Source organism: Amblyomma americanum, chromosome 11 (assembly GCF_052857255.1).
Source record: "Amblyomma americanum isolate KBUSLIRL-KWMA chromosome 11, ASM5285725v1, whole genome shotgun sequence".
Classification (NCBI taxonomy): Eukaryota; Metazoa; Arthropoda; class Arachnida; order Ixodida; family Ixodidae; genus Amblyomma; species Amblyomma americanum.
Genome location: NC_135507.1, coordinates 53345914 through 53372569, shown reverse-complemented (window position 1 = coordinate 53372569; position 26656 = coordinate 53345914). Strand labels below are relative to the sequence as shown.

General features: G+C 46.5%; 1 protein-coding gene across 1 annotated transcript; it reads left to right on the top strand.

Annotated features, from left to right (window-relative positions):
- Window positions 1–16690: 16690 nt before the first annotated feature.
- Window positions 16691–20400, top strand: LOC144110128 (uncharacterized). Its single transcript, XM_077642956.1, has 2 exons — window positions 16691–16849; window positions 20074–20400. Exons 1-2 carry the CDS (start codon window positions 16801–16803, stop codon window positions 20328–20330), a joined length of 306 nt encoding a protein of 101 aa, XP_077499082.1. The 5' UTR covers window positions 16691–16800; the 3' UTR covers window positions 20331–20400.
- The last annotated feature ends 6256 nt before the right edge of the window (window positions 20401–26656 follow it).

Genomic DNA, 26656 nt, shown 5'->3' with positions numbered 1-26656 from the left:
GCAAAGAAACATCCGAGGATGTTTGGATTTGGCCTTCTCCACGTTTGCTGAGCACACCGGTGTATAAACACTCGAAGCTCCCCGTATCTATTGCTCTTAAGATCTTAAGACGAACACTGAGACAGTGTTGGCGAAGAATTTTTTTTTATCCCCGTAAGTTTAATCACTGAATTACAACTTTAATAGTGAATATAGCCTTCCTGCCATGGAAACAGGCGATAGGCGATAAAAATTAATTCAGCTTTCCTTGGCAATAAATTCAGCACAAAATTTTCTGGGTGCCGGGGCACACCGGGGTGACTGGGAATCAGGAGGCCGACGATCTAGCTCGCGAGCTTACCAACCGAGCAGATACATCAAGTGACCCTGAGCCCACCACAACGGTGGAACCATCGTACGCGGAAATCCTAAATCACTACAGAGGTCAGATGATAGCGTATCCTCCACCACACCAGCTATTAACGCAATATGAGGCAGTCGGTTGGCGTAGACTGCAAACAGGAAGCTTTCATAACTTACACATACTTCACAAAATGTTTCCGAACCAGTACGCGGACACATGCAAGTGGTGTGGAGCCACCCCCACTTTATACCATATTACATGGGAGTGTAAAAACAATTATTCATTCCATAAACTAAAAGAGCCCAATGCGGAACAGTGGGAGAGCCTGCTCACCAGCAGCGTGCTGGCGGTCCAAAAAGGACTGGTGCAGCATGCGTATGAGGTAGCAAGACACAGTGGGGCCCTGGAATAAGGGCACAAACCCTGGAAGACTCGGAACTTCAACATGAAGACACCCGGGTCCCGCTGAATCGACCAATTTTTGGCGCCAATAAAGTTTTTCTCTCTCTCTCTGATTAATTAAACGCCCCTCGTGCATTCAGTTTTCACTTAAGCGATGGACGAGACGCTTCTAAAAAATGTAAAAGCCTCGATGGGAGTACTCTTTTAGTTCTATTCCATGCGATTATAACCAGCTGCCCTTTATATCTGATTGCAGTGACGTCGAGGGCACTAATAATGAAGTGATTCAGAACGAAATGCAATTCAAATGAGATCTTTTGATTTCATGCCTAGACTCTTCGTGTTAGTGCTCCATATCACCATACACGCATGCCATGCTATGGCCTGCCACTACAAGGGCTCACATGCACATAAATATTTGCATTTCACTGTGCGCGATGCAGGCGAAATACCAAAACCCAATGTGCTGTTCTTGTCGGATAAGTGGAAGGCTCCGGATTAATTTCGACCACCTGAGGATCTTTAACGTGCACTGACAACGCTAAGGCGCCCGTGTGCTGTGCGATGTGAGTGCACGTAAAAGATCCCCAGGTGGTCGAAATTAATCCGGAGCCCTCCGCTACGGCACCTCTCTTTTCCTTTCTTCTTTCACTCCCTCCTTTATCCCTTCCCTTACGGCGCGGTTCAAGTGTCCCACGATATATGAGACAGATACTGCGCCATTTCCTTTCCAGAAAAACATATTATTATTATTATTATTATTATTATTATTATTATTATTATTATTATTATTATTATTATTATTATTATTGTTATTATTATTGTTATTATTATTATTATTATTATTATTATTATCTTGCCGGCTTTCCGACTGCATAATAGCTGGTTATAAAAAAAGGAAACACCCACTATCTGTCGTACTCCCCTTCCATCCTTGCGCAATGGATCCACAACACAGCGTTAAAGAGCCTCGGGTGGTCGAAATTATTCCGGATCCCTCCACTACAGCACCATTTTCTGGCTTTTTTTTCTTTCACTCCAACCTTCTTCCCTTCCCTTACGCCGCAGTTCGGGTGTCCACCGAGATATGTGAGACGGTTACAGCGCCATTTCGTTACTTCAAAAACCAATTTTTTGCATTCTGCATTTCAGAATAGCTATGAGTCATGACTATGACTGCGAGGCATGGCTATGCACCCTAATTAAATATTCCATAATTTCTCTGCAAATAGCTGCTACCACAGAATTTAGTATAGTAGACTTTTAATTTGTAGTGACATTTGTATTATGAACTCTTGTGTTTTGTTGAAGCATTCTTCTCACTTACCGCTGCTTGTATTTTTACATTGTTTTACTTGTGATTGTTCTATTCAAGGTTGTTTAATCCACTGTCCACAAATGGTGCGTTATCGTTCCTGCTATCTTACATTTCATTGTGCATTGATCAATAGGTCCCGGTACAGCGCTTCACTGTAGGGCCTCTTTCTGTGCTTATTTAATATGAATATACTAATCTTATATGTCCAATGAACTAGAAACTGTGATAATATGAACTCACGACCTACGTTCGAATTCACTATATTTTTTCCGGGGCATGTGATAACTGAGTACGTGAACTGTATATCATCCTTAAATGTTCGCCAGGAAGCTTAATCAGAGTGGTAAGACCTAGACAATTATGCTACTTGTTCTGCCGCTGAATATCCCGCAAAAGACATGATATTTGGAAAGCGCGCTGCACATGACCGCAAAAAATTACCACAATCAAGTGCAGTTCTGTGTTCTGCCTGCCCTTTTAAAAGTGGTCTATAGACAGTCTATAGACTTCTTATAGACTCTATTGCCTTGCTATAGATACTTCTTTTTGTCTACTCATAGTCTAGAGACTTTCTATAGACAACAGTCTGCTAAATTACATGGCAATAAATCGATATATTGTCTGTAGACTGCCTATATGATTTTTATTGCCTATCGATTGTTCTCTAGGGTTCGACTATACACAGACTATAGACTTTTTAGGCAGAAGTTTATGGACAGTCTACAGACTCTCTAAAGAAGATTCTTTTTAAATGTGCGTACAAACTTTTATTTTTTTTCATCAAATTCATAGGTTGTTAGAATGCTGTAAATTGTGAGTGAGATGCTATATCTTCTTTAAACAGTCTCATTACACTATCACGTCTTGTGTATTCCATACCGTCGCTGCACAAAACAGCAGCGAGTATCAACGAACACGTGACATTTTTTTTTATTCTAACGCGTTTCTTGAAAACTGCTTTTCGCATAGGGCACTCAAGTGCACAAATTGAGACAATTCTATGACAGCGAAAGAGTTACGGTGACATAAAAAGTTTGCCGCCTCGTGTGGTACCACTTCAAAGTCGAAGTGTTCGCGATGAAAATTGGTGTTATAAACGCAACTCCTAATATTTCTTTCCATGAAAAGGCTATTCAAAGAAGCGAGGGCATTGCATAGCGTCCTTGCAACGTCGACGCCTTCCGCGCCTTAGAGGAACTTACTGCCCTAGCTCACGCTATCTGCCACTGACCGCGATATCGGAGCGACCTGAGATAAGTAAAGATAAACTAGCCACTGTGGTGACGAAAAACTCCTGCGAAAAAACTAGCGCTTTCGTTGTAAGCATACGAAACAAAGCGGAAAAATCGCGCGTTAACGCATTTACAGAAAATACTCATCTTGGAGAATGCTAAAAAAAAAACTTTGCGCGGGAAACAAACCGTAATGGAAAAACTAGCTGTCTTCCGTCGTCTTCAAGAGTGGAACTAAAACGCTTTCTGCGTTGGTTGCACTCACTCAAAAACCACATTTTTAACAATTTATGACAGTCACAGATGACACTGAAACATCTGTCTCTCTCTCTCTCTCTCTCTCTCTCTATATATATATATATATATATATATATATATATATATATATATATATATATATATATATATATATATATATATATATATATATATATATATATATATATATATATGTGTGTGAAGGAAGCCAACAGTCACCGAAACCAAGGTGCATAGGACAACGTTTCCATTTTTTAATTGGTAGTGATGATCATTGGGAGAATAATACTTCGACTAGTCTCTCGCTTAAAGAAAATTACTTATTAACCAGCAGAAAAACAAACATGCCGCCGGCGGGATCCGCACCCACGGCCTCCAAATATCGCTTCCGGTGCTGTACCAACTATGTATATAGTGTGGTATGGTATGGTATTTGGGATGTACAGTATATATCTTGTATGATGTATGTGTATGGTTTGGTAGTTAGTGTAGTCAAGCTGATGATGATGATGATTATAACATCTGCGATATATATATATATATATATATATATATATATATATATATATATATATATATATATATATATATATATATATATATTGTAGTGTGGTAATCTTCATCGATATAACCACTGACATGCGTCGCGTGCTGCCGCTCTCAAGGACGAAGAAGTTGTTCGCTGCCTTGCTCTTTCGCCACGCCTGACGCTTCGCTGCGAGTCTCCCCTGAGCGGCTGGAATCATCTGGGTTCACCGAATAAACACACCCCTACAATTGGTGCAGGTGCTGCTGGGTACGTTCCCGTCCACCCTGGAACTAAGAAGCCGCACGTTACCCTCTGCTTCCAGCATGCCGGATGACACTGCCACGACATCGTCGCCCCTCCCAACCACCGTGCTGTGTTCTGGAGCTCTACGGCAGCGTGATCCGTGCTTCTTCAGTGGCACAGCCGACCAGGACGTCGACGATTGGTTGGCGGCATATGAGCGCGTCAGTAGCTACAACAGATGGGACGACGCTATCAAGCTAAGCAATGTAATCTTTTATCTGACTGACGTGGCGAACCTCTGGTTTCGCAACCATGAGGCAGACCTGCCATCTTGGTCTGCATTTAAAAAGAATTTTGCAGAAGTGTTCGGCCGCCCTGCAGTTCGCAAGCTCCGGGCAGAACAACGCTTGCGTGAGCGCACTCAGCAAGTCGATGAGTCGTTCACTAGTTATATAGAGGACATCGTGGACCTATGCAAGCGTGTCGATCCGCTAATGACTGAAGCGGATAAGATCGAGAACATCATGAAAGGCATCTCTGACGACGCGTGCCAAATGCTCTGGGTAAAAAATCCTGCCACGGTGAGTGACGTGATCAAGCTTTGCCAGAGCTACGACGTGCTTCGTAAGAAGCGCGCTTCTACCCGGCGGTCCGGTGTTAGAGACGACGCCATCTCTACACTTGCGCTGGGCGGTTCTACCCCATCAGAGGACAGCCCTTTACTTCAGCAAATCAAAGCCTTCGTTCGAGACGAGGTCGCCCGCCAGCTATCGCTGGTCCCTCAGTTACAGGATAGTGGCCGCCTTGTTCCTGACATGGCTCCGTCTTTGGCCCCTACCATACGGCGTGCCGTTCAAGATCACATCGCTGACGTTCTTCCTCCCAGCTCCATGCTCCCGCCCAGCCCTGTGCTGCCGCCCAGCCCCGTGCCAGCGCAAGTAACGGCACCACTGACTTACGCCCAAGTTGCGGCCAGGCCGCTCATGCCATCAGCATCTCTTTCCTACCAGGCCGCTCCTTCCAACCTTCCTTCGCCTTTGCCTGGGTCTGCATTCCATGTCCCTATTCCAAGGGTACGCCAACGCCCTACGAACCCTTGGCGTACCGCGGACAACCGACCAATCTGCTACTCTTGCGGGCTGCCGGGCCATGTCGCACGCCTTTGCCGCCAACGCCTTCCACCTTCTCGACCTGAACTATGGAACTACTCCTACAATACAGACCAGCCCTCGCCGAGAAATCCGCCCAGTTCCGAATTTGTATCTCGTGACAATCAAACGTACACAGCTCGCCGATCACCTTCCCCTCGTCGCCGTTCCCCGTCCCCACTCCGACGTTCTACCGGCACCGTTGAGGGAAACTAACAGTCGCAGTTCCCGGGGCAAGAACTGCGCTTGGTTCGAACTCTTCAAGTCCTCGGTGTTCTCCCACTAACGTAATTCAAGTGTTTGTCGACGGCGTCGCAGTACTCGCTCTAGTCGACACGGGCGCTGCCGTATCAGTCATCAGTGAAGCTCTTTGCCGTCGTCTTCGTAAGGTGACCACCGCACTTTCCGACTTTTCGCTTCGCACCGCCTCATCACAGCGCATTCATCCCTCAGCGGCGTGCACGGCCCGTGTTCTCATCGAAGACGTCTTATACACCATCGAGTTTATTGTACTGTCTCGCTGCTCACACGACATCATCCTGGGCTACGATTTCCTTTCCACTCATCATGCCGTTATTGACTGCGCCCGCGCGGAAGTTTCCTTTTTACCTCTTTGTGATACCGTCTTGTGTGACGTCCCTACCCGGCCTGCAAAACTCCTCGTCGCCAGTGACACAGACATTCCTCCATTTTCTGCTGCCCTCGTTCCACTCTCCTGTGAAAGCGTTATTAGTTCGACTGTCTTCTTCACACCTTCCGACGCCGCTTCACGCCATCCCTGCCTCCTGCTTCCATTTGCGGTCCTCAAGATCGAAGATGGCCTTAGTGCAATGTACGTCTCAAATCCATTTTCGTGCCCGTCCGTCCTGCTACGCGGCGAGTGTCTCGGTCGTATTGAAGAACTTGATCCCGCGCTTGTAAATACTCTTCCTGCAACGCCTACTTCATTAGACGTTAATGTGCTCAGCTCTTGCGATACAGCGACCGCTTCGACACCACCCGATGTTCTTCAACAAGCTATTGACGCAGATCTCCCACCCGCACAACGCGATCAACTCGCTGCTCTTCTACAGAACTTCACTTCTGCCTTCGACCTTCCTCACACTGCTCTGGGTCGCACGTCTGTTGTTACGCACGCAATCGACACTGGTACAAACGCACCTTTACGACAGCGTCCTTATCGCGTGTCGGCCTCTGAGCGCCAAGTCATTGCTGACAACGTGGACGACATGCTTCGCCGGGGCGTCATACAGCCATCTAACAGTCCATGGGCTTCTCCGGTTGTTTTGGTCACCAAGAAAGATGGTTCCATCCGGTTTTGCGTCGATTACCGTAGGCTTAACAAAATCACGCGCAAAGATGTCTATCCTTTGCCGCGAATCGACGACGCCTTGGACTGTTTACAGGGAGCCGAGTATTTCTCCTCTTTGGATTTGCGCTCCGGCTACTGGCAGGTACCGATGGCTGATAATGACCGCTCGAAAACTGCCTTTATAACACCGGATGGATTATACGAGTTCAACGTTATGCCCTTTGGCCTCTGCAATGCCCCGGCTACTTTCGAGCGCCTGATGGACACTGTTCTTCGTGGACTCAAGTGGCAGACCTGTCTTTGTTATCTGGACGACATCGTAGTTTTTTCTGCCGACTTTTCTTCTCACCTTCTCCGCCTAAAGGATGTCCTCACGTGTCTCGCCGGCGCTGGGCTTCAGTTGAATTTGAAGAAGTGCCACTTTGCCGCTCGAAAACTCACAATTTTAGGCCACGTAGTTTCTAAGGACGGCATTCTTCCCGACCCCACCAAACTTCGCGCAGTTGCAGAGTTCCCGAAGCCAACCTCCCTGAAGCAGCTTCGGAGCTTTATCGGCCTCTGCTCCTACTTTCGACGTTTCATCTTGAACTTCGCCTCTATCATCGCTCCTCTGACCCAGCTCCTTGCCGGCAGCTCCGACCTTTCCGCCTGGACTCCAGCCTGCGATAAAGCCTTTGACACTTTACGCCGCCTTTTGGTTTCGCCGCCCATTCTACGCCACTTTGATCCGGCTGCGCCTACGGAGATCCACACTGATGCCAGCGGTATTGGGCTTGGTGCCGTCCTTACCCAACGTAAGCCTGGTTACAGCGAGTATGTTGTGGCATACGCCAGCCGAACATTGACAAAGGCAGAATCTAATTATTCAGTCACAGAAAGGGAATGTTTGGCCATTATTTGGGCTATCGGAAAATTTCGTCCTTATGTGTATGGTCGACCGTTTTACGTTGTGACCGATCACCACGCTTTGTGCTGGCTTGCCTCTCTGAAAGACCCATCCGGTCGCCTTGCTCGCTGGGCTCTTCGTCTTCAGGAGTTTGACCTTCATGTCATTTATCGATCAGGGCTGAAGCATACGGACGCGGATGCTCTTTCCCGCTCGCCATTGCCTAGAGATAATTCGTCTGACCACGTCTGTGCCTACGATATGTCGACTCTTACAACTATCGACATGGCTACCGAGCAGCGGAATGACCCCTGGATCAATGCACTTTTGAATTTTCTCTCAAGTCCTACTCCCGGTCATTCCTCCAAAGCGCTCGTCCGCCAAGCACACCACTTCTCCATTCGTGACGGTCTTCTCTATCGCCGCAATTATTTGCTTGATGGACGGAAGTGGCTTCTAGTCATCCCGCGTCATCTCCGCGCCGACATTTGTGCTGCGTACCATGGTGACCCACAATGTGCTCACGGTGGCGTATTGAAAACCTACACACGCCTACGTCTGCGATTTTACTGGCGTGGAATGTACCGCTTCGTAAGACATTTCGTGCGCGCTTGCGAATCTTGTCAACGCCGAAAAACTCCTCAGAAGTCCTCTGTTTCGTTGCAGCCGTTACCCTGCCCTGCTCGTCCGTTTGACCGCGTTGGCATAGATCTCTATGGCCCTCTTCCGACTACTCCTGCTGGAAACCGGTGGATTATTGTGGCAGTAGACCATCTGACTCGCTACACTGAAACATCACCGTTACCCTCTGCCTCTGCAAGAGACGTTGCTTTGTTCATTCTCAACAACTTGATTCTTCGCCACGGGACTCCGAAGGAACTGCTCAGTGACCGCGGACGCGTTTTCTTGTGCGACGCTCTCGAGGCCCTACTGAAAGAATGTCGCATCATTCATCGCACCGCTACTTCTTACCACCCTCAGACGAATGGCCTAACAGAACGCTTCAACCGTACTCTGAGTGACATGCTGGCCATGTACGTCAACGACGCTCATTCCAACTGGGACCACGTTCTTCCCTTCGTAACCTACGCGTACAACACTGCGATACAGACCACCACTGGATTCTCTCCCTTTTTTCTTCTTTACGGGCGCGAGCCAACCTGCACAATGGACGCGCTTTTTCCCTACCGCCCTGATGTTTCTGAATCGACGCCACTCTCGGACGCCGCCCAGTATGCAGAAGAATGCCGTCAGCTCGCTCGTTCGCTCACAAAGGAAAATCAATGGCAACAAAAACACCATCGTGACACTGGTGAGGCGCCTTCATATGCGCCCAACTCCCTGGTGTGGCTCTGGGTTCCTGCCACAACCGCCGGCCTGTCAAAGAAGCTTCTTGCTCGGTATCACGGTCCATACCGAGTGCTTCAAAAAACATCTCCTGTGAACTACGTAGTTGAGCCCGTTACGCCATCTGCGGACTTGCGCCGCCGTGGACGCGAAATAGTTCATGTGGACCGAATCAAGCCCTACTACGATCCGTCTGTCCTTTCAGCACCATGAGTCGCCAGGATGGCTCCTTCTCTGCCCGGGGGGAAACTGTAGTGTGGTAATCTTCATCGATATAACCACTGACATGCGTCGCGTGCTGCCGCTCTCAAGGACGAAGAAGTTGTTCGCTGCCTTGCTCTTTCGCCACGCCTGACGCTTCGCTGCGAGTCTCCCCTGAGCGGCTGGAATCATCTGGGTTCACCGAATAAACACACCCCTACAATATATATATATATATATATATATATATATATATATATATATATATATATATATATATATATATATATATATGGACGTCTTTTGAAGAATTACAGTTACAATGCGAGAATCATCGCAATCGAGCCACTTCGTCGCAAAATACTTAAAGCAGCGAAGTACGTGGGACGTGTGCCGAGACAAGGAGCGGAGATATCGCGATGCTTCGTAAGGCGACGACCGCGTGTGCTCGAAAAAAAGTTTCTTTTCTATCTTAGAATTTTTCAAACTTACTCCAAGCTATCCAGAGGCGCATGCAGTCATGTTGGACCGCAAGAAATTACTTGCGGCTCTATGCTATGCCAGGAAGCAGGGTCTGCGTGGTCGCGCGGTTGCGCCTCCTACTGCACTATCGTAGATTCGATGGAGCAAAGAGCCCGCGCTTATCGGGAACCATCGCTCTGCCCAGTGGCCTTTTTTAATTGGTTTTTGGGGAAAGGAAATGGCGCAGTATCTGCCTCATATATCGTTGGACACCCGAACCGCGCCGTAAGGGAAGGGATAAAGGAGGGAGTGAAGGAAGAAAGGAAGAGGTGCCGTAGTGGAGGGCTCCGGAATAATTTCGACCACCTGGGGATCTGTAACGTGCACTGACATCGGCTCAGCTTCATTGCAGCTTTCTGTAACCGCGTTCTCACTGCGCGTCTGAGAGTGCCATGTAACTTCGCGACGCGGAGAGTGCATAGTCACGTCACAATTTTTAAACCTCAAAAGCTTTATTGGAACTTGTAAAATGAATGCATGCTAGAGCTGCGTTGAAAAAAAAACAACTGAAGGGGCAATTTGGCAACATGCTCTGTAACTTTTGCATCGCAGATTTTGCACTAAGGTTGGCAATACATGACCTAACTAACCTTTTTAAATTCTCGAATTAGGTGCATTAAAAAAGCCTTCACGAATCTGGTTCTCACTGACGCATTTGTTCAGCATAGCTGTTATATATGATTTCGCGACTTGTGCATTTGCATATACTCCTCGTCGTCTGTTTTCCGAGGCATGTTCGCAGTGATGTCATGGCGCTGGGGTCACGCGGATGACTGGGAGGGCACTGCACCGGACGGCTGTTTGCGTACGTTACAGCCTAGAGTCACGTGGTTGGCACGGACACGTGGATGGTTCGCCGGGTAGACGTCACGGTGCTGGTCTCGTTACCAGGCGTGCTACTGCGCCAACATCGACGAATACTGTCGGATTGATTTACTAACAACTGCGCTGTAAAAATATGCTCACCCGGCAAAGACGACTCTCTTGAAGAGCGCACTATTAAAATGCTCGTGCATTGCTATGTCGCTTTGTAAACCATGGCACATGATAGTTGAAACATCGTTCATATTCCCATTTTACCTTCTTACTAACGGGCTCTTCCTTCAAAACGTGAGGAAGCTGCTCCAAATTGAATTTTCCTCAGCTACAAAGCCTACTCCATAATGCTCTTGGCCATTCCCGCCACTGGGCATGGCATTGTTTAGAGTGGTATGGTATGGTATGATATTGTAGGGTTATGTGCAGTGTGGTATGGTATGCTATTTGGGATATAGGGTATATATCCTGTATGATGTATGGCATGGCAAGGTATGGTATGATGTGGTATAGAATGATATTGTAATGTATAGTATGGTATGGTTTGATATTTGTGATCTAGGGTATATATCTTTATTGATGTATGGTATGGTATATGGTATGGTGTCGTGTGGCATAGTATGATACTGTAGAGTAATGTATAGTGTGGTATGGTATGATATTGGGTATGTAGGGTATATATGTTGTATTAAGTATGGTATGGTATGGTGTGGTGAGGAATGGTATGATATTCTAGAATAATGTATAGTGTGGTACAGTATGGTATGGTGTGGTGTGGTTTTATATTGTAATGTATAGCGTGGTATGGTACAAAGTTTGGGATGTATGGTATGGTATATTATTATATGGTATGGTGTGGTGTGGTATGGTATGATATTGTAGAGTAACATATAGTGTGGTATGGTACAATACTTGGGATACAGGTTATATATCGTGTAATATGAATGGTATGGTACAATACTTGGGATGCAGGTTATATACCGTGTATTATGTATGGTATGGTGTGGTGTGGTATGGTATGGTGTGGTGTGGTGTGGTGTGGTATGGTAAAATGTGGCATGGGCATGGCATGGTACGGTTCGGTATGATATAATATGGTGTGGTGTAGTACGACATATGGTACGGTACGGTATGGTACAGTATGGTATAGCATGTATGGTATGGTGTTTAACGCCCAGAAGCTGAACATGGTTAAAGGGACGCAGTAGTGCAGGATATTGTCATGCAGGAGCCTTAACAGGCTCCGGCTGATTATTGTCCGTTGTGCACCTGAACAGGTAGTTCCTGAACAGGTCTTCTATTCAGTGGCTCCCATTGCACAGACGGAGGCAATGCGAGGGTCTTGGAAGCAAGTTAGTTCCACAAGCGCGAACGCCACCCTGTCTGCTTCCGCGTGGCACTCTTTTATCGATCACGTGAAGAACAAGTACAGGGAGGGGGTGTTGCACTCGCCGACGTGGCCATCGCAGAATGCAGTGCGGACCCATAATGCGCGAGAAAACTCTATACAAGCAATCAGCAGCAGTAGTTCCTGGTTTCACAGTCGCATGCAACTAACAACGATGTTTGAGCGCCTTGTTGTTCCTTCCACGAGATTAGGAGCACTGAGCCGGTGAAGGTCCACCTGGGCAACTCCATTGCTTGGAAACCTCACTTTTCCCGCCCCCTCTATCATTGCATGTTGACTTCCTCCTACCGAATGTGCGTTCAACATGAGGCGCGGCCGCTAATGGGCCCACGCCCTATTCTATTCTGAAGAGTGCATCGTGCTCACGCTGTGAAGCACGGAAGTTGACAAAACAGCTGACAAGAAGGCAAAGCGGGCGATAGCTGCAGAATACACGTAGGATAACGCAAAGCGAAGGCACTGTTCAAATATTAGGTGACACTATAGAGGGAATGCCTAATCTCCTTAAAGAAAAGGAAATGCGATAAACGCTCCACTTTTTAGTATAAAGGTGGTCTGAACTCCACCGATTTAGTCACCGAACAGGGAGCTCAGAAGGGTAGACGGAACACGAGGTGAGTCTTCCGTTGAGGAAGCCGTACTCTTCCTTGCCATACGCTAGCCGACCCGGTCAGCTCAGTTGACATAGCAACTGCTCCGTTGAGGTGGTGGTTCCGGGTTCGAGCCCCAGACTAGAAGGAAATTTTGTTCAACTTCGAAGTTTCTACGAAAGCCGTATGCCTTTCATTTGTAGCCGCACGGCTGCGCTTGGATGGGTTCTGATGAGTAATTATTCCTCTACTGCGAATCTCCTCCAACAATGAAGGATTCCCCTTAAGATGGGGCCTGTATTTTGTTTATTGTTTCTTTTGACTTTAAAATTTCTCGCGTCGAAAAGCAGGCAACTGCGCAGACATAGCGCAAGTGCGTAGATCCTCACTCGCATTATCACTTCTTCAGCCAATGTACCTGAAACCCCAGCCGCGCCTCTTCGATAATCGTGTTTTTGAGTTTGAACAGAGTGAACATATCCCACGAAATAGAGGAGAAAAGTCCATATCCCCTCACTAAACTCTGTAATAGCACCACGGGGTCATTGGACAATATTAGTGCTTTTCTGGACAAGTACTAATGCAGCATGGACCTCTTCTGTTCTATACAGTCGTGGACACTGGATGAACGCAGATCTTAAAGTAACTGTCCTGAAGAGCCCGTTAAGAATGGGAGGAAACGTTTAACCACTTTTGGGTACGGGCTGGGGTGTCGGGTTTCCGCTCTTCAGCGAATAATAGCGCGTCGTCATGATCATCATTAGTCGGAAGATGTCCATTGCAGGAGAAAAGTCGTTCGCAATGCTCTTTAATTATACCGGTCTTGCGCCAGCTGCGATCACCCTAAACTAGTACGCATCCACATCTCGCCTAGCTAAGTTGTTGCTGTCGTTCTTGGCTGCTTCTGATTTTCTTTGGAATGCCCTCTGAACACGGACACATCGTGAGTTTTCTGTTAGCAGCAATTAATGACCCTGACAATTTTAATTCTGACTGTTAATTTCCACTGGGATGTCTTTTATTACAGTTCGTTCTGTAATAGTTGGCGCTTTCTTACTGCATTTCGTTCTCGCTTTAAAGTCGCCTTTATCGTTTTATTTCATAACGAGTTGCACTGTCCTCATTATGTGTTATGGCCTCCAAGTCTCGTCCACGCAGCTGCATCACTGCAGGCTGTGAATAATACAACCTCTGTCCGTAATGTTTCGAGACTGATTTATTTTCTTCTATAGAACTGATTCCCTAAAACAAATGTTGGTGCGTTTGTGTAGCGCCGTCTTTTCGGGCTAAACTGAGCTATTTATATTAATTGCTGTGGCAGCCACTAGATGGCAGTACATGTAGAAAAATACGTTGTCACTAGTCGTCTCGGCATAGTACTGTGAGTGAATGTGGAGAGATGGACGTCCACCTCGAAAAGCGTGTAAACATAAAAATCTGTGTGAAGCTTGGCAAGACAGCCACACAGACGTATGAGCTCCTTCGTGACGCGTGTGGCAATGAGTCATTATCGCGGGCGCGAGTTTACGAGTGGCACAAGAGGTTCGTTTCGGGGAGAATATCGGTACGTGGAAGACGACACAAGGCAGGGGCGCCCTTCAACCTCACGGAATGAAAACAATGTGGCTCGGTTCAGGGAACTCGTACAGCAAGATTGCACCGTTACAGTCCGCATGCTATCAGATGCTCTCGACATTAGTAAGACAACATGCCACCAAATTTTGCGTGAGGACTTCGGTAAACGAAAGCTGACCGCCACGCTTGTGCCGCATTCCCTCACACAAGACCAGAAAGACACGCGGGTGTCAGTGAGCGCTGATTTGCTCTCCGAGGCAGAGAAGGGTGCCGAATTTGTCGACAGCAACATTGCTGAAGACGAAACATGGTGTTTTCAACACGATCCTCAAAAAAAGAGGCAGAGCACCGAATAGTGGTCCACAATTAAGCTCTCCGCCGTCGAGAAACTTGAGGTGCGGCGACAGAAGACCAAAACAAAGACGATGCTGATAGCTTTTTTCGATGCCAGAGGTGTCATACACCACGAGTTCGTCCCACAAGAGCAGACGGTGAATTAGGAGCTTTATATCCGCGTGCTTCAACACATGCGTGATCCACTGCGACGCCATCACCCTGACTTATGGGCATCTGGACAACGGAGCTTTCTCCGCGACAACGAAAGGCCGCACACTGCTCTCAGCGGGACAAAATTTCTCGCCAAGCACAGCATCACTGTACTTCCCAATCCGCCATTCTCGTCTGACCTCTCCTCATGCGATCTCCCCATGAGACGTCAAGAAGCGTTGGAAGCTGTGTATAGACTGCAAGGGAGACTATTTCGAAGCGGTGCTGCACAAATGACGTAAATGTTCAACGCATTTTTTTTAATGCACTCAGTCTCGGACCTTTGCAGACAAAGGTTATAAACAGCTCTTTTTATTTTCAAGGATAACTGTACGGGGTCTCAACAACATGAATAACTGCATGAATACAGTCTGCTGCCAAATAACCTTTCTTAAACCGAGCTTGTTATTTTGATTCAGAAGTCCAACGTGGCTCTGCACCTATTAGAATTTACCTTGGGAATAATTTTTTCGAGCAACAGAGCGTAAGTAACTTCCTTTATCAATGCGAAAGCATCAGATGCCTCATCGACACGAAAACCTGGCGTCACCAAAAACAGTGGCGGCGTTACAAAAATCGCGATTCATCGAAATGGTGTGACGTCATCAAAGACGGCAAAATGCGAAATGTTAGCCAGTAATAGTAACAACTAGTACTTACAACTGCACCGACTGAAAACGAATAGAATATAATTATAATAGAATTGAAATAAAATGAGGAAATTAGAAATTAGAATAGAATTGCGATGCTCTCGCATTACTCGTAAGCAAGTTACTTAAGTGGCCTCGGTAATAATATTTTACCCTTTGACGTCACCGTCCTTGGAAATTAGTATTGCGTTAATATTCTTGAAGTGACGAAGCATCCAGAATACTTTATTGTAATTTTTTCTTTCTTGACTTCACATGCACACATCCTGGACAATTTTATTGTTACCCTTTGCAAATAGTGTAATATGACCACTCGTGTCCTTTCTTGCTGTCCCCTCCCCTCTTTCATTTCCCTTCTTCATACTGGCTTCTATCCTTTATTTCCGCTGCCCCAGCTCAGGTGCCGCCGCCACAGTGATGGCAGATGCCATTGTTAACAAAAATCTTTTAACTTCCATTTTTATTATTATTTTTCAATAAGCACTTACTTCAAAAACTTTCAAAAACAAAATCTCAATCGCCCTTCACAATAACTGCACTTATTTGACCGTCACTTGCCGTTTTCTTCTTTGCATTGCCTTCAACACTTTCATCACTTCATCTTTCTTTAGAACCAAAATTTCCACTTCCGAGCCACTTTTCCCTCGTTTGTGACAAGAGCGTTTTGCACATTTTTCAAACGTGTATGGAACTCATGTGTTGTTTAACAACCCTGTCCTGGTTGCTTAACGTACAATGGAGGTACGAAAGTCTCGAGGTGAGGACCCCTGGAGGGCAACCGCAGTCCATAGCTCTGTTGTTAGCCGGTGGGTAAGGTGCGCACTTGTGGATGTGGAGGTCTAAATCATATGGTGTAATGTGTAGAGACCGAACTGGGTGATCATCGGAATACATTGTCGCCATACACTTACAAACTTAGATCGTGTTTATTCAAAGTCTATAGAGACATTTGTCACCAATAGTGCATGTAGTTTCTGCAGATGTATAGCTTCCATCCTGCTGTTTTCATGCGAAGGGAAGCCTTTCGCGCTGAAAAAAAAACTCTTTCACAATTTCAAGTTTCGTCACTCTCGTCACCAAGGGCAGTTTTATTGGCACTCAGTGTGTCAATAAGTAGGCAGCCGATAATGAACCTGTAGGTATCTGTAAAAAAAAAATGAATGTTTGCTTTTTAACACTAAACACGCTGTTTGCCTTTCTTAAAAGAAGACTCATCAGGTCTGGCGCCAATTCGTAGGTCGCATAAAAAGATTCTATTCGCATGTCTCAACATAATTTTATCAACCACTACCATTATTTTGACACCAACGGATGCAAGTTGCGGCTATACATCTGCTTCACAGTTATTTAAATTGCTTCTAGGAGTCGAATTAACTAGTATGAGTTCTTTTAAAAGGGGGGAGGGGGCTTGAGGCTCTGCACTATCCGATGCCACGCCCAAAAGAACGTTCTTATTGATTCCAGTGAGTTCACCATGAAAGCCTACCCCATCTTGGCCCTCGTCGTCCTTGGACACCTGAGTCGTAAGTTGGAAGGGTTGAACACTTGAACATGTACAAATGAGCCTACCGAAATGAGGACTGCTTTCATGATTTCTTCCATCAGTGAAGTTGGAGGGTCAAAAACATCTCAGAAAAAGTCTAAAATATATGAAAAGCAAAGAACACTCGACGTTGAGCCCTATTCAAGACAGGAGAGAAAGTTTTCGAAACGTCGGAGAAATCAAGAAGCTTAATTATGCTTTTCAACTGGCTGTGACTGCAACGCCGAACAAAATGAAGTAAACTCATATTTTGTTCGCATGCAAGAAGAAAGTTCAGTTCTACTAATTCATTGTATCACACCGATGTATTCTTGGTAGAAGTAAAGTAACAAGTTTTTAAGCTCTTTTAAGTTTATCAAGCTTTTTAAAGTACATTTTTTTTAAGTTTCTTAACTCACTGAAATTCTCTCTACTTAACGTGACGGAAGGAAATATGATAGTGGCACACAGCATGATGTCTTCTAAGTAAGGCTTATATGTTAACACTGGAGCTCATTGAAGACAAACTTGAACCGTTAGTTTAATCATGACCGATGATTGCTACGCTTCACAGCGCTCGCGTGTCTCTATGTGAGAAGAAACTTTTCCTCTATACTTGTTCCTGCTGTTTCTGACACATTAGCCCCTGTATATATTTCCAGCTGTCTAACAGCTGAAAATGTGCAATCGCGTTGACATTCCTTTTCGTACTTAGCCCTCGGCTGTCATTGCCTTTCTTCCCAGATGTCAACGGGTCAGTATAAGGCGATACCAACTAGCCCCCGCTTGATCGCGGGCACCGCCCATCTTATTTTTCATGTCCTTTTTCATCGCACTGCAACCTGCTGGAACGGCCTTTCCCACGAGATAACTGGCATCACCTGCCTATTAAGCCTTGTAAACGGTTTAAATAATCACCCCAACAATCTCGTGTACACAATCATAATCAAGCAATATTTGTACTCCCATACCTTGTGGAATAATCCCAAAGTAGGGTCTTTAAGGTAATGAGTAATAAGGTGAAGTACAAGTGGAGTAAATGTTGCTGTCAGGGACAACTGAAATGGCCTGCTTTTCTTAATTGCTTAATTGTATATATATATATATATATATATATATATATATATATATATATATATATATATATATATATATATATATATATATATATATATATATATATATATATATATATATATATATATACACATACATATATATAAGTTAAAGGAAATGAGGGGCCCGTTTGACAAACCTATGAAGGGAGCCAACAGTAACCGAAACCAAGGTGCATAGGGGAATGTTTTTTATGTGTTGTGCTTATCAGTGGGATATTATAGTACTTAGATTAATAAATCGCTTAAAGAAAATTGCTTATAAAGCAACAGAAAAAACAACCATGCCGCCGGTGGGATCCGAACCCACGACCTCCGAATATCGCGTCCGGTGCTCTTACCAACTGAGCTACGGCGACGGCTGTCCAATCTGCTGTTCTCGTGGGTATTTATGTTTACTGGGTGTAAGCGAGCCGTGAGAGTGTTCACCATAGCCACCCTCGTCCATAGCGGCGGACGTAGCACGTCCTGTAATACCGCGAGCGTGACGTGGAACGTCATCTAACGGCGAGGGCGGAAACTGTGCGAGAGCCCTCTGAAGCTACCTATGGCATCAAGACTGCCAGAACCGAGACCCTCGTTAAGCTCAGTTGGTAAGAGCACCGGACGCTATATTCGGAGGTCGTGGGTTCGGATCCTACCGGCGGCATGGTTGTTTTTTCTGCTGCTTTATAAGTAATTTTCTTTAAGCGATTTATTAATCTAAGTACTATAATATCCCACTGATAAGCACAACACATAAAAAAAACATTCCCCTATATGCACCTTTGTTTCGGTGACTGTTGGCTCCCTTCATAAATTTGTCAAACGGGCCCCTCATTTCCTTTAACTTATCAGCTAATAGCTTAACGGAGGTCTCGGTTCTGGCAGTCTTGATGCCATAGGTAGCATCAGAGGGCTCTCGCAGTTTCCGCCCTCGCCGTTAGATGACGTTCCACGTCACGCTCGCGGCATTACAGGACGTGCTACGTCCGCCGCTATGGTCGAGGGTGGCACTGGTGAACACTCTCAAGGTTCGCTTACACCCAATGGACATATATACCCACGAGAGCAGCAGATTGGACAGCCGTCGCCGTAGCTCAGTTGGTAAGAGCACCGGACGCGATATTCGGAGATCGTGGGTTCGGATCCCACCGGCGGCATGGTTGTTTTTTCTGCTGCTTTATAAGTAATTTTCTTCAAGCGATTTATTAATCTAAGTACTGTAATATCCCACTGATAAGCACAACACATAAAAAAAACATTCCCCTATGCACCTTGGTTTCGGTGACTGTTGGCTCCCTTCATAGGTTTGTCAAACTGGCCCCTCATTTCCTTTAACTTATCTGCTAATAGCTTAACGAGGGTCTCGGTTCTGGCAGTCTTGATGCCATAGGTAGCTTAAGAGGGCTCTCGCACAGTTTCCGCCCTCGCCGTTAGATGACGTTCCACGTCACGCTCGCGGTATTACAGGACGTGCTACGTCCGCCGCTATGGTCGAGGGTGGCGCTGGTGAACACTCTCAAGGTTCGCTTACACCCAATGGACATAAATACCCACGAGAGCAGCAGATCGGACAGCCGTCGCCGTAGCTCAGTTGGTAAGAGCACCGGACGCGATATTCGGAGGTCGTGGGTTCGGATCCCACCGGCGGCAAGGTTGTTTTTTCTGCTGCTTTATAAGTAATTTTCTTTAAGCGATTTATTAATCTAAGTACTATAATATCCCACTGATAAGCACAACACATAAAAAACATTCCCCTATGCACCTTGGTTTCGGTGACTGTTGGCTCCCTTCACATATACATACATACACACACACACACACACACACACACACACACACACACACACACATATATATATATATATATATATATATATATATATATATATATATATATATATATATATATATATATATATATATATATATATATATATATATATATACACCGCATACAGTCGTCTCCTGGACACATGAGCCCTAACCGAAGCCCATATATATCTGCTACATGGCCGTTCGATTAACATGGCCGTTCGATTACTCCGTTCGATTAACATCATGGCTCGTACCTGCTATGGTCAAATGTGCTCCGTGCTGAGTATGTGCCTATAACTGTTCATTGCAGAAATCCGTGCCGCATCTACGAACAGCCCGAAGAGAACTGTCGAAGGAATTAAGGAACTGCAGCAAAAAATATACGGCGCTCTTATGAGCAAACGCGGAGATATCATTGAAGCCGCGAAAGCCCTGAAAACCTCGATGGATAGCAACGGGGACGAAACTGAAGAGCAATTCTTCGGAGCATTGGCAATTGCAGTTATTGCTGGTGTTGCGGGCGGCGCTGCGCAGGCTGGCATAGAAGCGGCCATCCGACACGGCTGAAGAGCTGCTAATTTCACTGTTTTTGTTTGAGTTCAATAAAGCCAGTGGGCGTTGGTATTTTGTGCCTTTTTTACACGCAATCCAGAGTTCATGTTGTTCATCGCAGCGGTGGCCTAGTCGTTTGAGCATCCGCCTCGCATGCGGGAGATGCGGGGTTCGATCCCCTGTGCCGCTGGGGGCCCACCGGTGACACAGTGGGTACAAGCTTTCCCCTGGTCTGGTGCTCGGCTTATTTAGGGTGAAGTGCTTGGGAAATGGGTCTTCGACCCCACCTTGAGAAAAAGAAAAATACATTGTGCCATGGCGCTCGTTGGCCATAGATGCACTTAGGCCATAAAAATCCATAATCATCATCATCTTTTCATCATCTTTTGGCAAAGAGGGTAGGTCACTCTGTTGTGCTGCGACGTCAGAAGTATCCCCTGTAGCCGTTGTAAAGTTCATGCGTTCCTAACTATCACGCTAGCGATGTGTCTTCATCGCAAGAATCATAATCATCATCAGTTCACCCATAATCATCATCAGTTCATGTTCTTGATATCACAATTGAACTGTGTTTCTGTAAACGAATGGAGATATCTATATGTGAGAAACAGTCCCGTAATTAATAAAATTTTAGGCTGGTTTAAGCGTGACCTGAACCTAATTATACGGGCGAAAGCTCTGTTGAGCATGGTTAGCCTGGCGCCTGCGGCGTAGAGTTGACGCGCTCGGACCGGCGCGCGCTTCATTCATGGAGACTGAGCGACGAGCGCTGGCGTAGCAGCTGTTAAATCCCCGCTAGTCAAGTGGTATCGCAGCGCAGGGTCTCCGAGCGAGCGCAGCTGCGACGCCGCTCCGCCGCGGGTCACGTGGCATGACGTCACAGGACGCACCTCCGCTCCGCCGGCTGAAGGTCAAACGCGCGCCACATTTGACCTTCGGTGTTTGCCTCGAGAAGTAGAGCTTTCGCTCCAAAAACCCCGAGCTTCTCGCCAATATATTTGACCAGTTTTTTAGAAAAATTTTGGTACTCTTCTGAGAAAGGGCACATTTTACCAAAACCGCGAGCTATTCGGCCGTTTCTGTTTGTTCAGGAGTCCAAAGCGTTTGTTACATTAGCCTCAGCCACGTACTTTTTATGTAACAGGCGCATATTGTGTAAGCTTAGTGCGGTTCTAAACTCGGTATTTCACCAGTTTGGAAAGTACTGAGTAGTGTTACGAATACCCACCCGAAGCCTGATTTTCAATGAAAGAGTTCCAAGGACACGCATTATTATCATGGTCAGTGCCATAAGAATTACTGTGAGAAAACAGATCTTTAGTACCTCTTAAACAATGTGGGGCCGCCATAATGACGTCTGCAAAGCTTCTTAGCTTAAGAGCTGACCGGGCCTCTAGCGGGATCGAACAACTTTGAGTTCCAAGCCCGATTTGCTACACATCAGTGTTGACAAGAACACCACTAAACAGTAGCGCGCCTCGATGCACGTCATTGCTGAAGAAAGAGCTTAAACATACAAATGCAAAAAATAAAATAAAATGCAGGTATCGCTGCCACCAACTGTTTGCACAAGCTGCCATGACATCAAGTAATTTTTTTTTTTATTTTCAGGGTCAGAAAGCCAGGAACAACCTTCCCCAAATAAGCGGGTTTAGTATAATAATAATAATAAATGGTTTTGGGGGGAAAGTAAATGGCACAGTATCTGTCTCATGTATCGGCGGACACTTGAACCCCGCCGTAAGGGAAGGGATAAAGGAGGAAGTGAAAGGAAGGAATAGGTGCCTTAGTGGAGGGCTCCGGAATAATTTCGACCACCTGGGGATCTTTAACGTACACTGACATCGCACAGCACACGAGCGCCTTAGCGTTTTGCCTCCATAAAAACGCAGCGGTGTAGTATGCGATCTCTGAAATTCAACGTCTCGAAGTGGCAAGTGGGCTCTGAGGCATAAATGAAGTACTTCTAAGAGTGCGGAGAGGAGGAGAAGGATAGCGGGGGAAAGGTTAAGAGGCGATCAATGGCCTCGTGGCTTGGGCTTCCGCTTCTATTAATGGAGGTGGCTCAAGAATTCGCGTTACGCACTCCTAAGAATCTCGTGATATTTCAACTAAAATTTCTAAGCCTTGCGTACGTCTTTTGCTGCCCAACGGGCGTCAGCAGAGCCACAGAAAGCTAAAAAGTCGAATTCTACCTACAAGAAAGATGGGATAAGGCTTCCCTCAGAGCAATTTTCAATCGTGACAGTCAAAGCTGCTTAGAATGTCATAAATTCGGCTTTGGGCAAGCCGCCTTGCGCTACGGCACCTTTCTTCTTTCACTCCGTCCTTTATCGCTCTCCTTAGGGCGCGGTTCAGGTGTCCGCCGAGATGCGAGACAGATACTGCGCCATTTCCTTTCTCCAAAGACCAATTTTCATTTTCAGCCGGCATTTAAGTTTTAATCTAGCGGCGGGTAGTAAATTGATGGAATAAAACTCGAAAATACACCGCCAGGATTGTCTTATCGCTCATGCAGCTGCCCTATACTGCAGAGACCCCTAATATGCCGCAAAAATAAACAGATCCTTTGCTGTTAGGGAGATATCATGTGCGATCGAAATAAATTCTCTATCATATATGCGTATTAAGCTTAAGAAAGTAACCTTCCCATCGAAGGTAGAATACGGCGCGCAACGCAAGAAAATCATTTCAAAACATTGAAAAATACGAATCCCAAAAACGGTTGTCTTTCAGGTGACACTGATATATAATAACTCCATCATAGTAAAGTTCTTTAAAAAATTCGATTCTCTGCCTCTTTCTGGGTGTGCTCAAATTTTACTGGTAAGAAAATCCGCATTTATTGCAGAGAAAACTGGCCTTCAAAATTTTCTCGTCACGTGCTTCGAACTCATGACGTCCAAATTCAAAAGGTCTCCGAGCTCAGCGCTGGCAGGTGAATGGCGGTGCCATATAGCCTCAGGCTTCCGCGTAGAAAAAAAACGACAATATGCACGCCAGTTTTCTTATTGTGACTCAGTGGTTACGGCTCTCGCCTACTGAGCCGGAGTACCCGGGTTCGAACCTGACTGCGGCGGCCGCGTTTCGGTGGAGGCGAAATGCAAAAGGCATCCGTGTGCTGTGCGTCTCGCCATGTTCACAGAATGTTCGGCATTTCGAGCATGTAAGAAAATGTCAGATTTACCTCAACCTACACATCGCAAACGATGTGATCACTGCCTTGTCAAACGAATTTCCCGCTTAGCCGTGCTTCGTCGTTGTCAGTAAAATGCTCCACATAGCACACGTGATTAACGAGCTTTTCACCTTAAATCAAGTTAGCTTTCCGAAATACCTATGAAGCTGGCCATGTTTTTTCAAGCCGCACTGCAGACGGTACACCCCGACGCGCAGCACATCAGTGCGCGACATGTGCGCGAGCTTTGCACGAGCACGGAAGAGAGGGGGAATGCGAGGGTGAAAGTAATAATAATAATTGGTTTTGGGGGAAAGGAAATAGCGCAGTATCTGTCCCATATATCGTTGGACACCTGAAACACGCCGTAAGGGGAGGGATAAAGGAGGGAGTGAATGAAGAAAGGAAGAAAATGTGCCGTAGTGGAGGGCTCCGGAATAATTTCGACCAGGTGGGGATCTTTAGCGTGCACTGACACACGGGCGCCTTAGCGTTTTGCCTCCATAAAAACGCAGCAGATGCGGTCGGGTTCGAACCCGGGTACTCCGGATCAGTAGCCAAGCGCCCTAACCACAGCCACCGCGGCGGGTCGGTGGTGAAAGGAGGAAGCGCGCAGTGGGTATAATAATAAAAAACTGGTTTTGGGGGAAAGGAAATTGCGCAGTAATCTTCGCACATATCGGCGGACACCTGAACCGCGCCGTAAAGAAAGGGATAAAGGAGGGCCTAAGAGAAAAAAGGAGGAAAGAGGTGCCGTCCATAGTGGAGGGCTCCGGGATAATTTCGACCGCCTGGGTATCTTTAACGTGCACTGACATCGCACAGCACACGGGCGCCTTAGCGTTTCGCCTCCACCCTCGTTTCTATTTTCCGCCATAGATGGCGCTTCCCATCAGGCGCAGTAGCGCCACTCTGCGGTGCTTTCGGAGCCTACAAGCGGTGTTGAAGCACGTCCTCCAAGTCCTCTGCTCACAACTCTCTCCTCCTGGCAACGGCGGAGGCGCCTCCTCTCTTCGGCATGTTCTCTCCTTGGTGTATGCCCAGGAGTATTCTCTGTCGAGCTCGTCCAATTTTGATCAATGGTCGGTCGCCCGCCGGGCTGAAAAATAGAAGTTTGCTGCGCGCTGACCAGGAACAAAGTTTTATTTGTCATATGACGAAGAGTGCAGGGGTAAGGGTTAGAGATCAGGTTTAAAGAGCGCGTGTGCCCTCTAGACGGCGCTAGGTGGCTTGAAACACACTATGGTACACTGCTAAGGGAACATGCGGTCGCGTGAAGTTGACTTTCCGCGAGGCGCTGCTCCGGAATGTCAAAAAGAATGCCGAGCTCATTATGGTCCGGAGTTTTTTCCGGCATTCAGTCCCCTTGCATGGATCTCATTTTTCACACCCACAACGCATCCATTCTCGCTGCTGAATTGGCTTTTTCCATTCTGTGGTCGCGTTTCGTGCGAAATAATCAACATTTTCTCTGGACTAGATTATCCACGTCTCAGTGCCTTGGTTAATAAGCCGCTCAACGTGCACTGTACGCGTTGAGTGGCATATGAACCAAGTCACTCACACGTGGATAATCTAGTCCGGAAAAAATGTTGCTTACTTCGCACGAAACGCGACCACGGAATGGAAAAAGCCAATTCAGCAGCGAGAAGAGGTAACCGATGCGTGGGTCTGAAAAATGAGATCCATGCACGGGGACAGAATGCCGGAAAAAACTCCGGACCATAATGAGCTCGGCATTCTTTTTGACATTCCGGAGCAGCGCCTCGCGGAAAGTCAACTTCACGCGACCGTATGTTCCCTTTAACAGTGTACCATACTGTACATGCTTCATTGTGACCTTCAAAGCTCAACCCACAACCCGGAGTTGTACCTCCGGGTCATGGCTGAGCATCGCTCTCTCCCACTGACTGATTTGAGATTTGGAAGCTCATAGGTGATTGGTCCTCTGGGCACTCGAATAGGATGTGTTTAAAATTTGCTTTAGAATTCGGGATACATCAGTGAGTAGATATGATTTGAAAATGTACCCGTTTGAAGTTGCCGCCAAGAAACCTGCTCTACTTTGGTGAGGGATGCGGGGGAGGGGGGGGGGGGTATTTGAGTCGATCGTATCGATAGTGAAGGGTGATTTCATGGTAGGTTACCAGGCGCTCCCTCCTGAACCAGGCACATTCATGAGCTCGCGTTTTCCATGGTTGGCAGCTACGAGGGCGATTCAGAAAGTATTTCCTCCAAGGTGATACCTTTATTTGCGTTTGACAGATAGTACCGATACAGGTATCAGTGGAAAACTTGTAATGTCAGCTACAAATGGTGGAGTGATATTTCAACATAGTTCCCAATACGGGCAACATACTTGCGCCAAAGCAAAACAAGATTTTTCATGCCGTCGGCGAAGAATTACGCTGGCTGCCGGCGACAACATTGGCGAACTGGTGCTTCCACCTCCGCGTGACAACTGTAGCGTTGGCCCTTATTATGATACATAAGTTTGGTTAAGAGCCAAAAGTCGCAGGGTGCAATATCCGGACTATAGGCAGGATGGCGCAGAATGTCTGTGAACCTCAGGCGCTGCAGTTTTGTGGCTTGTGTGCGGACGAGCATCGTCATGGTGCAGAATTGCCTGCTTGCGCGCATCTTTGCGAGTGCGTTGCAATCTGGCCCGCAGTCGCTTTAGGGTGCCAACGTAGCGGTCTGAGTTTACTGTCTCACCGTGTCGCAGAAATTCAGTACGCGCAACCCCATCCCAGACCCAGAAGACAGTAAACAACTTTTCCAGGAGGAGATGGGACAACTTTGAATTTCTTAGGCACAAGAGGTAGTAGTTCTTGCCCACCTCCGCACAGTGCTGACATCAACACAGGCATCCCCGTAAACTGCAGTCAGACGGCGATGAATGTTGATGGGCGCACAACCTTCCGCAGACAGAAATCCAATTACAGCCCGCTGTTTCAACCGGACGTCACCACTGAATGCCATGGATTTCTCGATTACTCTCGAGCGAAAAGAGATAGGAAGGTGAATCAAGTAATTCTACAGCTTAAACATCAATGCATTAATGATAAAGACTTCATAATGTTTGCAGTACTATTGGCAAAGTAGTGGGCTTGGAGTCATTACTTTCTGAATCGCCCTCGTACATGCTTACACCCATAGAGCT

Coding starts and splice junctions, on each gene's coding strand:
- LOC144110128 (XM_077642956.1), top strand. CDS start 16,801: ATGAAAGCCTACCCCATCTTGGCCCTCGTCGTCCTTGGACACCTGAGT. Junction 16,850..20,073: donor CGTCCTTGGACACCTGAGTC/GTAAGTTGGAAG, acceptor TGTTCATTGCAG/AAATCCGTGCCGCATCTACG.